The sequence below is a fragment of the Triturus cristatus genome, chromosome 4_1 (genome assembly GCF_964204655.1).
Source record: "Triturus cristatus chromosome 4_1, aTriCri1.1, whole genome shotgun sequence".
Taxonomy (NCBI): domain Eukaryota; kingdom Metazoa; phylum Chordata; class Amphibia; order Caudata; family Salamandridae; genus Triturus; species Triturus cristatus.
Window position 1 is genome coordinate 1135205937 of NC_140585.1, and position 14507 is coordinate 1135220443.

At 42.4% G+C, this 14507-nt stretch overlaps 1 protein-coding gene across 8 annotated transcripts in view; it reads left to right on the plus strand.

The window, feature by feature from the left end:
* The window catches only part of LOC146856160 (hyaluronidase-like), a 331244-nt gene that overhangs the window by 254907 nt on the left and 61830 nt on the right, over window positions 1-14507 (plus strand). For 5 of the 8 annotated variants that reach the window (XM_085654208.1, XM_085654210.1, XM_085654207.1 and 2 more), the window contains one exon: window positions 13547-13636. In XM_085654208.1, the coding sequence (XP_085510334.1) occupies window positions 13547-13636 (90 nt within the window). The remainder of the gene's footprint in view (window positions 1-13546; window positions 13637-14507) is intronic. The other 3 variants (XM_085654216.1, XM_085654211.1, XM_085654213.1) reach the window with 1 other exon arrangement.

Below are 14507 nucleotides of genomic sequence, written 5' to 3' on the forward strand. Positions count from 1 at the left end.
GATATCAGTAACTTTCGTATGAGCTTTACATTTCATAATTGATATTGCAGTGGGTAGATGTATTGCATCTAATAAGGCATGAATGAGGGGTCCGTGCTGAATGTGGGCACCGTGAGAAGTTAAATAACCTCTCTCTCGCCACAGCACTCCGAAGTCATGTACAACTCCGAATGCATAACGTGAATCAGTATATATGTTGACTTTTTTATTTGTGGCTTGAATACAGGCTTGTGTCAGAGCGATGAGCTCTGCGGCTTGAGCTGACAAGGTATTTATGCAATTTGTTTCAATGATTTCAGTATCTGTTGTGACTGCGTAAGCGGCCACTAACTCTCCTGTACTTGTTCTCATACATGAACCATCTACATACAACGTCAGGTCTGGGTCTGACAATGGGACATCGGTTAAGTCTTGTCTGGGTTTCGTCGTGATTGTAATAACTTCAATACAGTCATGGGCCAGTGGGTCTGTTCCGATCACAGGTAAAAGTGTGGCAGGATTCAATGTGTTACAACGTCTGATTTCTATATGTGGCTGAAACAATGTTAGTTCATACCCTGTAAGTCGTGCTATAGTCAAGTGTTGTGTTTGTGTTCTATTCACAAGAACCTCTACTGCATGTGGTACTTGAACTGTCAATGGATGTCCTAACACTATAGCATCGCTTTGTCTGATTGCTAAAGCTGTCGCTGCCACTGATTTTAGACACGCAGGCAAAGCCTGAGCTACGGGATCTAATGTACTAGAAAAATAAGCACATGGTTTGTGTGATCCTGCTTGTTCCTGTGTGAGTACTGACAAGGCAGTACCTTCGCGTTCTGTAACAAAGAGTGTAAGCTGTTTACTGTAACATGGCGTTGCTAAGACAGGTGCTTGACATAAAGCTGTCTTTAAGCTTTCAAAAGCTTGTGTATGTTCCTGGGTCCAAGGGAGAACAGTCGATATGGCTGCCTCCTGCGTTGTCAACTGAATGAGTGGTTTTGCTAGAAATGCATACTGAGGGATCCACTGCCTACAATATGAAGTGAGGCCTATGAAAGCCCGCACCTCCTTTTGTGTCTCGGGTATTGGCATGTTAGCTATTAACTGAATGCGGTCGGGTGTAAGCTGCCTTCCCTCCTTGGACAGCGAGTGTCCAAGATAAACAACTCGCTGGACACAGAATTGCAGCTTAGAAGGGGACACCTTGTGCCCCTTTTCGGCTAGAAATTGTAAAACTGTCAGTGATGCTTTCTCACATTCGGGTTCGCTTCTCGCGGTGATCAGCAGATCATCGACATATTGAAGCAAGGCAGTGTTAACTGGCATGTGGATACTGTCGAGTTCTCGTTTCAGTGCTTGGCTATAGATGCTGGGGCTTTCTGTAAATCCTTGAGGTGCGCGGGAGAATTTAAAACTACGTCCATTTAAACTAAATCCGAAAAAATATTGGCTTTCCGGATCTATTGGGACGCTGAAAAAGGCATTCTGATATGATGCGGTTTAAGTTTCTGAGATAGGTGTTATTTTACACGATTACTTTGATTCGGGGTATAGTGGTTTAATCTGGAAATCGATACATTCAAGTCCTCTTTAGGCCATGATTTGTACCCAGGAAACCACACAGGTTGATATTTATACCCTATAAGATGGCGACCAGTATAGATGTCCCAATGACTGGTCTCGCCCGAGGATATGACGGAACTATGCTTTATGGATTGGTAAGAATATGTCTTTTTTAAAAAAACAAAAAAGTAACTTGATGGGTGGTTACTTGTTTAGGAATTAATATGTCAACTCCCACAGTACTGATATTGTTAAGCGTCTCCATTAGCTCCGATATATATTTTTTGCAATTTAATGTGGGGCTTTTGCATCCTTTAAGATGGCGGCCAGTGCAGACACTGTAAAGACTGATCTTTCCTCTAATCATTAGACGGAGCCCTATGACTGGTCACTCTCGAGGATATGACTTAACTATGCCTTATGGATTGGTAAGAATAGGCGTTTTTAATAATAAAAACAAAAAACAACGAAGTCATTTGATTGGTTGTTACTTGTTAAGGAATGAATTTGTCAATTCTTACAGTACCGATATTGTCAAGCTTCTCCATTAACTCCGATATATATTTTTTACAATTTAATGTGGGGCTTTTGCATCTTCTAAGATGGCGGCCAGTGTAGATGCTGCAAGGACTGGTCCTTCCTCTAATCATTGGACGGAGCCGTCCGTGTTTTGATTGGCGTGCACACGGATAAATTGGAACCTAAGGTGGCGCCCGGGTTGACACTTACATTGAATACTGGTGGCGATCGGAGCACTCTCCCTTCCCCTTCTTTTCGGTTCTTGGGTGAGTACCTAGATATATCTTTTAGCTGGTGCTGATGTACATTAGAGTACTGTGTTGACATAGTGGGAACCGGTAGTACTTTTTTGGCCTATTTTGTGTATGTTTGTAGCTAATTACTGGGCTCAGTCTTTAACTAGCAACGGCGCGCAACATTAGATTTCACGTAAATTGTCTGTTTGTAGCCAATTATTGGGCTCGCGCGCTACATTGTATTTCATCTCAATTGTTATCACTGGATTATGATGTATATAGATTCTCAATGGAGCTAATGGTCGACGCTTCGTATCAGTAGAATACATGTTCTAGATATATTAGTTTCAATGAATCTTCGCTTTATATAGATTGACAGTGTTTTTAGCAGTTGCTTGACCTATTTGTTTGGTCTCTCCTTTTTAGATACGTTAACCTACCCCTTTCATCTGATTTTTTGATCGGGATTGAGAAAGTGTTCAAAGGTAACATTTTAATATTAGTAATATATTTGTTTAAATGATATACAGAGTGGTCTATGCCCTTTGAGAATATCGCTTCCCAATAGGTATGGGTCTAGTAAGAAAGGCTTCAATCTGACCCTTTTCACTTCGTTTTCCTTCTTATTGTTACTCTCCATATATAGGGGGTATTATGCCTTGATAGAAAGGGCGTTCTTTTAAGCAATGTTATTTAGGGATATTGTGGCCTCTGTTATGGACTGATTTTTGTCTAGTGTGGAGTAGGACACTAGCTGATGTCCTTCCTTATCCTCTCCCCTTTTAGATATATATTTTTTGTACACAGACGATCGAAATTGTATGGACCCACTCTAAAAATACATTATAGATGTGGCGGATCAACGAACATATACTGTGTATGTGATTAATTTTATGGTGAGTAAACGTTTGGAGATTTTGCTTGGGATGTGACTGGATATCCTTTGTTATATACCTTTTATGACACACCAGACATATTTGGGCCTCCTTTCTAACTTCACCATGTTGGGAACCAAATATAGGTTTAGTAGGGAGTCGTTTTCCTTCTCTTAAGAGGTGATCCTCTGTTGTGAGCGTTTTTCTCTTGGTTATGGGTGTGGCCTAGCACCTTCATTTTCTGGTTTTTTCACTGGGTGGATATCTTTTGGCTTTTCTTAACGTATGGTCTTTTATTCTTTCTATCTGAATTACACCATACTTATGGTCTATTTCTACTTATAATTGAATTTTGTGAAGAAATGTAACCAGAAGTGGCAAAGATTCTGAATAGAATTATTTCTATTGTTATTGTTGTAGCCCTGAGGAAGTCGCCGGGCAACCTACCCGAGACGAAACACGTGTTGGCTACTGTTCTTATCTTGGTGCTGTTAATGCGAACAAAGAAGACTAAGGGAAATAAAGAAGAAACCTTTTTTTGATTCACTGGACTTTGAATTATTCTTGTCACTCTCATTGAGAATTATTGTTTACTGGCTTAACTACCTTGTTCTTGCTCGGGAACGTCTATTTGGTTTTTACTAGTAGCTTTGTCTGAGGAGGGATGTTGGTGCTATGCTGTGATGGTGCCTGCAGCCTGGTGGCTAGCTGTGTCAGTATGGAGAGGATGGAGCTCCTTTTAAGCCTGTAGTGGGCTATCACATAGCCTGGCATGAGGTCTATCAGGGGAATCTATCTCGTCATCCCGCAGTCTTTTCCCCCACAGGGTATCACAACGCGGTCGTTACAACGACCGCGTTGTGATTCCGCATACCATTACTCCGCAAGCCGGAACAACGACTTGCAGAGGGGGGCGCTGGATGTTGTAGTAGTATAATTTACTATTCCAACTCCAGTCTGTGCGGACACTAGGGAAGATGTTGGATTTTAAATCCAACACCTCCCCCCCCCTCCGCAAGTCGTTGTTCCGACTTGCGGAGTAATGGTATGCGGAATCACAATGCGGTCATTGTAACAACCGCGTTGTGATTCCCTGTGGGGACAAAGTTTTGCGGTAAACATTGTTTACCCTATCAGGGTGGTGTGTTGGCAATAGACCCGCTGTCTTCTTTGGTGCTGCCTCTGTGGAAGTCCTGGAGGCGGGGAGGTGGTTGTTGTGGTGGTCTTCTTGGGGCTCCGAGCTGCAAGAGTAGTACTCCATGGCATCAGTAGGTTAGCAAATGAGGTTCTAAAGTAGTCTCCCTTGTGTACTGTTTTTTATCACCATTTTCAAGACCACCTTTTTTCTGGTCTTAAAATCCAGGCGCTAACAGGCCTTAGTGTCTGTTTTTGGAAAGTATCGCCGGACCAGGAATCCCTCGTAAATATCGCAAAGTGGGGTTAGCGGACGTTTTTGCATGGGAACGCCTACCTTGCATCTCATTTTCGTTAGCTATCGCTAGCAGAAGTGCCGATAGGAAATACTGACAATTTTGCATGCAAACTGTCGCTGTCCGCGGTCAGCAGCAACTTGTACATATGGCGATAAAAAAAAGACGCCATAACGTAAAATAATTTACGCTACCGCGGTGTTAACTCCTTGTACATATGCCCTTACATGTCAGTGCATTATCCATATTTTCCGAATGACCCCAAATTGTGTGTAGGAAGTTGTTTAACAGAGTATATTTAAAAAATTTAGAATTTGAGGAAGCCATCCGCTCCTCAGCTTCATATCTCCTTTAGAACTTCTCATAATCCGGTTTCATCTCCCACTCTTGTTCGTTGGTTCAAATGGATTATGATTTTGTTTGGCATCGATGTTTCAGTTTTAGGAGCCCATGCTACCTTAGGCGCTATGCCATCTAAAGCCTTTACGGCTGATGTGGGTTTGGATGACATCCTCAAATCTGCTGAGTGGAGTAATGTGTCTACTTTTAAAACCTTTTATTGCATACCTGTTTCCCATATTGCTAATAAAATTGTTACATTGCTTTGAACTAGCATAATAGGAGCCTCTGAGTCTTGTAATACAATTGAGATTTTCTTGGCTTTAGTGAAAGAAAGTCTTGATTTTATTAAAGGCATGGAGGCGAGTATTATCTCTCCACATATGTTTCTAACCCTCCCTCTGTATTTCCATAACATCAGGCATGTCTTCTAACCAGAATTCCTATGAAGCAATCGCAACTTTACGTTCTTGGGTCTCGCCAATTTTCACCTGTTTCGAATCTGTTCTGCAAGCAAGGACATATCGATTTTCAAGATGACTTCAATGTTCAATACCAGCTTTTTCAGTGTTTTATGAAGTATTTTAAGAACCTCTTTGTTCTGCTTTTGGCTATTTCTCTTATATTAATTACAGTTTCTATTTTTCAGTTTTCTTAACTCCTTTTGCAAGAAAAGAGGACTTGTTGCTCCCAGTCAAGATATTTATAGATCTGTCTTTTCATGATTGGTTGTTTTGCTCTTTATGACAGCACACTGTAGCTTTTTTCTCTAAGTATGCTGGGGTATGTACTTTTTCTTGGCTGCTGTTAAGACAAGAAAAAATAGCATAATACTTGCCTCCGTGTCTTTAATAAAATCAAGTCTTTCTTTCACTAAAGCTAATAAAATCTCAATTCTAAACTACCCCTTTTGGAAATGTGTGATGGTCTACAATGGGTGCAATTGAGAGAATACTACAGTAGAAACAACAGCCGCAAGTCATGGTGTCAGTTGTTTACCTGGATGCAAACCTATTAAAGGCTAATGAATTTATAAATCTTTTCAATGTCTGTCTAATTAATTGGACGCTTCACTGCCACTGCCACTATGTGAGGAACTTGCTAATATGGCAATCAGAATACCTGTATACGGTCTTGATGGTAGTAGTCCCTTCTCATTGTCCACATTACATCATCCAATTGGAGCACATTGTGTAGAGTTTAAATAAACCGGCAAAAGGGTGTTAATTTTGCAAGAAGAGGCATTGATAAAGGCACAATCTTCTGAAACGAATTTGCCTATGAATCTCAATATATTCTGAAACAGAGATCCCAGTGAGTGTGTGTATGTTCCTTTGGAAAGTGTTTTATATGTTTTCGGAGTGCCACCCTCATGCACCGAGCACCAACCTTGGAGTTACCATCTTGAATTGCTTATGATCTCACATATAACCTTGAGGATCGCAGTACTCATCTGTACTTTGTACAATAGTGCTCTTTACATTTAATGATTCATGTCAACAATGATGGAATTTAACATTTTGTGATATATTTATTAATTAAAATAAATTGGACCATACTTGAATTGGGTAATAGGTTCGTAGCTGTGGGAAGGTATCTGCATTGCACGGGGAGGGGCCTTCTTTAGTTCTTAAAACTGATCCCAGCATAGGGCCACAACCAACATCTTTTGCCTCATTCCTTCAGTTTGTGCCTTATGTACCTCCTTCTCTAAGGGCATGAGCATGTGCCCCATATCTAAATACACCTGAATTTATCAAACCCTGGAGGTGAGAAGTTATGAACTGCCCAAAGAATCAAGGAAGTACTTGATTTCCAGCAAGGGGTCCCCATGAAGTCTCGTAATGTCTATGCAGCAGACCAGAAAACTCTGTAAGTGGCAGGGTCCTTTGAAATCACGGTGAGGGAAAGGAGTAAGGGAAGAAAGTGACTGACTGCCCAGCAGACCTCTGTCCTCTCAGTGTGTGATTCATTTGAAATCGCTATAGACATGTTTACAATCCAGTCAAGTAACATCAGAGATAACCCTTGTGTTTGTGCTCCAGAAATGCCTCTTTCCTACCACCCTCTAGGTTTTCCTTCTTTCTATTGTAGTCTTTCTACCTTTCTCCTTATCAATCCTTTCTCAGACGTTCAGCCTAGAATGCACTGAACGCTTGTATGTCACTTTGGTTTGCCAGTAGCTGTAGATCCCAATAAATAAGGAAACACAGATATATTAGGTTTCATATTAGGTTCTTTCAATTCTAGTGGCACCTGCATGATGGCGTGCCGTTTACCTGCTCTAGAAAAGTCAAAGAACGAGATTTTGTTCTGGAATCTTGTCCCGATAACTGCTGCTCTCGGGTTGGGGTTCATGTTGTCATGATGTTCAAGATGGCTACCGCATTGTGACGCCTGCAGCCTGCCTCTTATTGCCCTTTCTACGAGCCTGAGCGAACCGCTCAGGAGATTGGGGAGGCTCTGATGCCCTTGACCTGCAGGTGGCCTGGCACTGCCGACCGGCCCTGTTAAGGCGCTTGTTGAATTTGCAGCTGCAGGTGCCCCTGGGAGATTGAGTTGCCCCTAGGCTGGCCGGCCTGTAAACCTGATGTGGCCCGCCGTGATCAGCACTGGCCCTCTTCAACTTGTGTGTATCTCACTAAAAGTGATGAAATGCTACTGTCCAAAAGGACAAAATCAGTGTGTGTAAACAAGGGAGGAAAAATAAATCTTTTCTTTTAAAGACGAGAACCCTCACTCACCCGAGGGTGACATGCTTCATCATTGGGTCCCCTCTTGCACACTGCAACCGCAAGGTATACAGTGTGGGCTACAACTCTCAAAAAGGAATAAGAGAGGAGCGTGAGGTGTTTTAATGGGGATACCAAAGTTGGCAGGGGGAGTAAGGGGCAGAGTGTGAATTTAAACAAAATGTGAGTAAATAAAACTAGCTACAGGGTAACAAAATTTAATTTAATGATAGTTCCCATCATCTAGAGTTAAAATGAGGTGATCTAGGATTGAAATAATATCCTAGTTATTGGTGGTCGACATGTTTCTGCCAGGTGACTACTTGTTCGCGGCATTCATCAGGACCTCTCAATATTATCACTCTGCTCGTATAACCAAAATAAATAAATTACAGACCATACTCATTGGTAAGGTGTATATGACAACAGAACCAGCTGCAGTCCGGTCCAGTGTCTCTGAAAAAAGATAGTTAATAAATTAAGTATCAATTCCAAAACATTAAAGTCAACCTCCACACACCAAAATAAACACCACACACGTGACATGTGTTGCACACGTGATTAAAAATGGGGAACAAACACCATTCAGGTAAGTCGATATATTGTGTGAACTCACCTATGGGTAATGTTAGTTTACCTCTACCTTTCGAAGAATGATGCTACAGAGCACAGATTACTAGAAAGATAAAAGACCGGTTCAGTATGGTTCTCCCATGTTGCACAAAAATGGACATATATACTGATAGATTAGTTTTGCTGTCATTAGATATCGTTATGACAAGCACAATCTGTTATTTACACAATACACAATATTCAGGACAATAATAAAAAAAGTGAAAACTTTATTAACCACATGTCCCAAAAACGAGTAACTCACAGTCACTACATAGTCACGTGTAGCTGTTGGGGTGTATAACGTGTGTTAAATGCTATCAGCAATGTAGAGACATTTAATATGTTCTGCGCATAGCCGGACCAATTTATTCTGGTCTAGTGCTAATAAAAATTAATTCTAATACAACGAGCAAAATCTATTAAACTCGTCAGTATGCAATATTAAACCTGGTAACCCAAGCATCCCAAAAAAACGAGTTGGTCAATAACGCTACAAGCGGGCGTCCAGCTCTAAAGATTATACGGCATGCGTTCGCTGGTATTGGCTTACTCAGTCAAAAACTGAACAAATAGGGTCAATAATCACTCTATCTAGACAGCGCACAAGCCATCGGCGGCTGCCCACACTCGCTCCCTCCAATACCTTCAGTTAATCCGTGTCGTCCTATTCAGAGCACCAACCGAAGGGGGAGAGACCGCGCGTCTCACAATGTTTATAAATCAACCCATGCACCTTCATGAATGCGTCTACCCGGAAGTAGAACAATTAACGTTCGGGTTGCAAGGGATCAAGGGAAATGTAGTGTTAGTCGTAGAGAAAGAAGTGGATTACGCTATACATGGTCGGAATACAACAGTGTACGCCGTTTCCTGAACTTGGAAAATACAAAAGCCAAACCAGCTACAATGTAGTGTAATGATTGATTTGTCAAAATCGGAGCTCGACATCAAAAACGGGGCCATGCCATCAAGAGTTGCAAGGGATCACGGGAAATGTAGTATTAATCATTGGAAAAGCAGTGTATTACACTATAAAAGTTCGGGAGACAACAGTATCAGCAGTCTCATGAGCTCAGAAAACACAGAAATCGGCCGCGCTAAAGATGGATAGTATGCCCACGGTGTCCTGAGATGATCAATCAGTGATTGAGAGCTCGGCACCAGAACGGGGCCATGCCACCACGACGTAACACATCTAAATAAGGTGGCTTAATGGATGGAATTAATACATACATATAGTTCCATATGTAAAGCAAGGTGCCAAATCACAATTACACGTTGTTTGTAAATGGGTACATGATGCACATTAAAGACGGTGTATCCAGTGAGGTAGAAAATCGAACCAGCATGTGTAGGGAATGTGGAGGTGAATCTGAATGTATAATAGCATACATAAAGACTAAAAACAAGACTCACACCATTAAGCTGGCATTGATTCAATGAAGATCAGTCATAATGTTATCCACCATCTATGATTAACATCATTACTCCCATATATATGTGTTGTTAATCATCCAAAAATATATTGAAACACTGTGGGGGACATGGAAAAGTTAAACAGAGCCCCAGGGAATATCCTCATTAAGACCTTTCAAATGGCTTTTAATACGGAACACCCAACGTTGTTCCCGGCGGAATAGAACATGTTCCAAAGGTCCCATATTAACATCATAATGAGGTTTATCAATAATGACCCATTGAAGGTCATTTTCCGTGTGACCCTTCTCAAGGTAATGTCTTGTCATACGTGTATTCGATTTCTTGCATCGAAAGGTGCTGCGATGCTCAGTGATTCTTTGACGTACTTTGCGACAAGTCATTCCAATATAGATTAGTGAGCAAGGGCACTTGATCATATATATCACCCCACTGGTGTTGCAGTTTGTGTGGTTATTCAATTTCCATGGTCTTCCAGGTAGAATATCTAGCTCCGTTACATGACTTGTAAAGGGACAGCAAGAACAAGAGCCACATGGAAAGTGACCGATCACAGGATTAGTATTCCACAGTGTTGATTGGCTGTTATGATGTACAACAGTTCTTGGTCGTGTATGTACCATGAGATCCTGTAAATTGCTGCTCCGTTTCAATGCAAATAGGGGCGAGTCCAGTGTCAGCTTGCCTGTGTTAAGTATGTGCCAATTCTTATTGAAGGCCCTTTTTACATTTGTAGTTAAGTTACTAAAAGTTGTCACACACACCAATCTATCTGATTTCGGTTTGGTATACGTTTCCAGGAGTGCCCCCCTGTTGTTGTTACGAGCTCTTTTGGCCGCTCTTTTTATGAGTTGTGTTGGATAATGTCTGGCAGCTAGCTCCTCAGTCAACTTCTTGGCATGTTTATGATACTGAACCAGTTCTGAACAATTTCTCCTTAGTCTGAGAAATTGACCGACTGGAAGATTGGTTAGTAATGCCCTTGGATGAAAGCTATGAAAACTCAACAAGGAATTACGGGCCATCGGTTTCTGATATAGCTCAGTGTGGATCCTCCCATCTTTAGGGTACAGTTTGAGGTCCAGGAAAGGAATGGAGAAGTTGTTATTCTCACCAGTAAACCTCAGATTCGTATCCCGTGTGTTAAGCCATATAGAGAAGTCTTCAAGAGACTCGTACCATCCTTTACTGGGGCTGCCTTCTGTGAGTTAATGGCACCCGACTCTGCAGTGGAGGTATGTGACAGAGCCAATGGAACACAGCCTCGATGGCATTCAACTCCCAGCACCTCAGAAGATTTAGAGCGAGTGGGAAAATCCTTCCAGCAAAACTATTGTTAAGGGAGCACAGAAATATGAAGGGGCCAGGGAGTCTACAGCACCTTTAATGTGGCAATGCTCCCGACCCAATCTCGGTTTGCCTGGGCCCAAGATGGCAGACACGAATACCTCCTGAGCACGAAGTTGCTAAGCCGAGCAGCCTCCAGGGTCCCAACTTCAAAAGAAACAGATATCACTGCCCCAGCTGGTTTCAGTTGCATGTTAGGTGCCTCATACCAATGCATTTAGCGTGCCCCGCGCTGAATCTGGCATAGGCCCGCCACTATGCGCCTGACCTCAATATGGCCTCTGTTAGATGTCCATGCTAAATGGATGGGAAATACAACTTTTATCTCGCGTCAGCCTCGGACCTTGCATCTGATGACCATTGGACTACTGAGCTGACTCCTTCATTGCCACCGGCAGCAGATCATGGGCCCTAGGGGAAGTGAACTGGACTGCTGATGATCCTTTCTATGCTACCCCCTCACTATCCACACAAGACTAATGTAAGTAAACTGGCACCGCTCCCATGACTCCTGGGGCTGGATGAGCAACACAACAGGGAGTTCAGCTGGGTGAGAGGGCACAAGGGCTTCAGTTAATGCAGCAGAAGACCAAATCCTACTGAACCTACTGGGGGTGCCCATCACCCGACGGCACTCTCTCCCTGCCTGCCACGGCCGTTCTTGAGACTAAATCATTGTGTGAGCCTTCTTGGGGATGTCTGGAGGAGGGCCTACCCTCTTTTTGCCCCCACATCCTACAACAGAGAGCCCAGCTGGAGAAGCGGAGGTTCAGTTACTGCTGAGGCAGCCCAAATCCTGCTAAACTTTCCAAGGAGCACCCAGCACCCAACTGCAATATCTCCCTGCCTGCCTCTGCCGTCCGTTGGACAAAACGTGGGAGCATAGCTATAAATGAAGCATTGCAGGATCCTTCCTTGGGAGGCTGGGAGAGACAGCTACCCTCCGCTTGCCCTACCGATTAACTGTCCCATCTTGGGCCAGCAGGTGGTGCTATCAAGGCGCGATCCAAAGGAAGACACCCAAACCCTATTATTATTTTTCTAAATCATTCCTTTTACCTTCCATCTTGTACCACCCCCTAATATGATGGAAAGAACCTTGGGCCACAGCTCCCCACTATCGCGCCTTTCAACATCTGGCAACAATGCTTTCAAGATCAATTTCCCCCTAATCTTTGAAGCAAAGAAAAAACTGAAATATAGGACCCTGAGAGACCACCCAGAAACCCTCTTTGTAGACCAATATCATTGCCAACGCAAGGGCCCCCTCAAAACCAACCTCCTCCTCTTCATGCACAACACTGACCTATGAATCAGGTCCCTGTACAATTTCTTTTTTATTTTGATCTTACCTCCCAAAAGCAAAAACTCCAGTTCAGGAATGGATTGACAACTTTCTCATACTGGATGGCTGCCCTGATATTGTCCAGAGTGCTATATCCCTTGGTACCACCCTTGACAATCATCTAAATCTAAACAACCACATCTCAGCAGGGCCAAAAGCGCATGACACCAACTCAGGCAGCTATGTGGCATCAGATAAATTATCCCGGAACAAGACCTCAAAACAGTGGTGCAGTCTCTCGTCCTCTCCAGACTAGACTGCAGAATCGCCCTTACCTCAGGCATTCCGAAAGTTCATCTAGGCTCACTGAGAGCAACTCTACATGCAGCAGCGCATTTCGTACTAGGTCTCAAGAAATGGGACCACATTTCCCGTGCTCTGCTAATCCTCCAATGGCTTCCCATTGAAACTCGGCCCAATTAAAAACAGCCTGCATTACCCACAGAGCGCTGCACTCCTCTTCACCCTCCTATCTAAGTGATAAACTGGAAATCTATGGAGCACATAGGGGGTCCAGAAATTCCCAATCCCTGCTCCTGGAACCCCCCAACTTCAGTTGAGAATGATACATGAGCCGGTTATTCTCCGGTAGTGCTAAAAGAATCTGGAACTCCTTACCTCCCTCCCTTCGCCTAACAACCTCCATATTCACCTGCAATATGATATGTCTGAATGTAAATAATATTACTGTAACTAGCTGTACCCTTGTATCATGCTACTGTTACAAAGTGCTCTTATGCCTTCAGGCCATGTTCGTGCTATATAAAATTGTATAACAAAATAAATAAATAACAATTTTGAGAAAGGCTGTGCCACTGAAGGGAGTGGTTTTTAGCCTTGCCTCCTATGCAACAACAGAAAGAACAGTCTGGTGATTGCTCCCTCATTAGAACACCTAAACCAGCACATGCTACAGTACAATCCTGAAATAAAGTAAGTATGTCTAGTAAATTATGATGCACCAAAACATCTGGTAGTGAAATAAATTAACATCATTATATCTCCTAAATCATAAAACAGTAAATCTAGCAGACTGGCAATGGCAATGTAGTTTTGGAATAGATTGAATCTTTAATGATACATAGCCATTTTAATTTTTTGAAATGTCTGTGCATTTCCTTCCTAGCAGGACCTTGTGAATACTGTTGGCGAAAGTGCTGCATTAGGAGTCTCTGGAATTGTCATGTGGGGAGGTCTTTCTTTGAGCAAAAGCAAGGTAGGTCACATCTAATCTTATTTTTTCTTCTGAAAATTGATTGTTTTGGAAGTTTATAATCATTATGTTTTTTGCCTTCGGGTGTAGTATTTAGAACACCGATGAAGGCTAACAGATATTAAATATGCTGTCAGAAGTACTTAGGTAGACATGTATTTCATAAACTGACAGTCACAAACACAGTCCCCATAGGTTAAGCTTAGACAATTTGGGCTCGATTCACAAAGGTATACTTAGACCTGAAGTTTAAGGTTAGACCTGAAGTCTAAGTTTAGACCTGAAGTCTACGTTTGGATTTAAAGTCAAAATTTGGACCTGATATCTAAATATATATTTAAAGTCTATCTTTAGACCTGAAGTCTAATTTTAGACGTGAAGTCTAAACTTAGACTTCCGGTCCAAAATTAAACTTTAGTTCTAAAGTTAGACAAAGGTAAACTTTTTTTTTTTTTTTTGTCCTCATTTGCCATTACCTCCATCCACCAAAGAAAGCCAACCACCACACCTCTGCCTTGGAATATTGTTGTCGATCTATCCGCCGTGTCACATTCCGGGCAAAATTTGTTTATAAGGCGGGAGACTATCTCATTAGGCAGAAAAACGGAGAAGCACCAGTCAATAATGACAGACCCAGAGCTTACGTACGGGGGAGACCACTTCCCAGGGTCTTCTGGAGCCTAGTTGACATAATCATCGGACCCGGGGAAAAGAAAAAAAAAAAACGGTATCCTAGCTCCAGTTTATTAGCAAATTCCAAAAAGACAAATTCTTTTTGGAGCATGATCTAGCCAAGTCAGTCTTAGAAGTTTCATACAATGATGTCAGCCAGGCTATGTGTGATGGGGCTTTGGCTTCTACCCAAAATGTACAT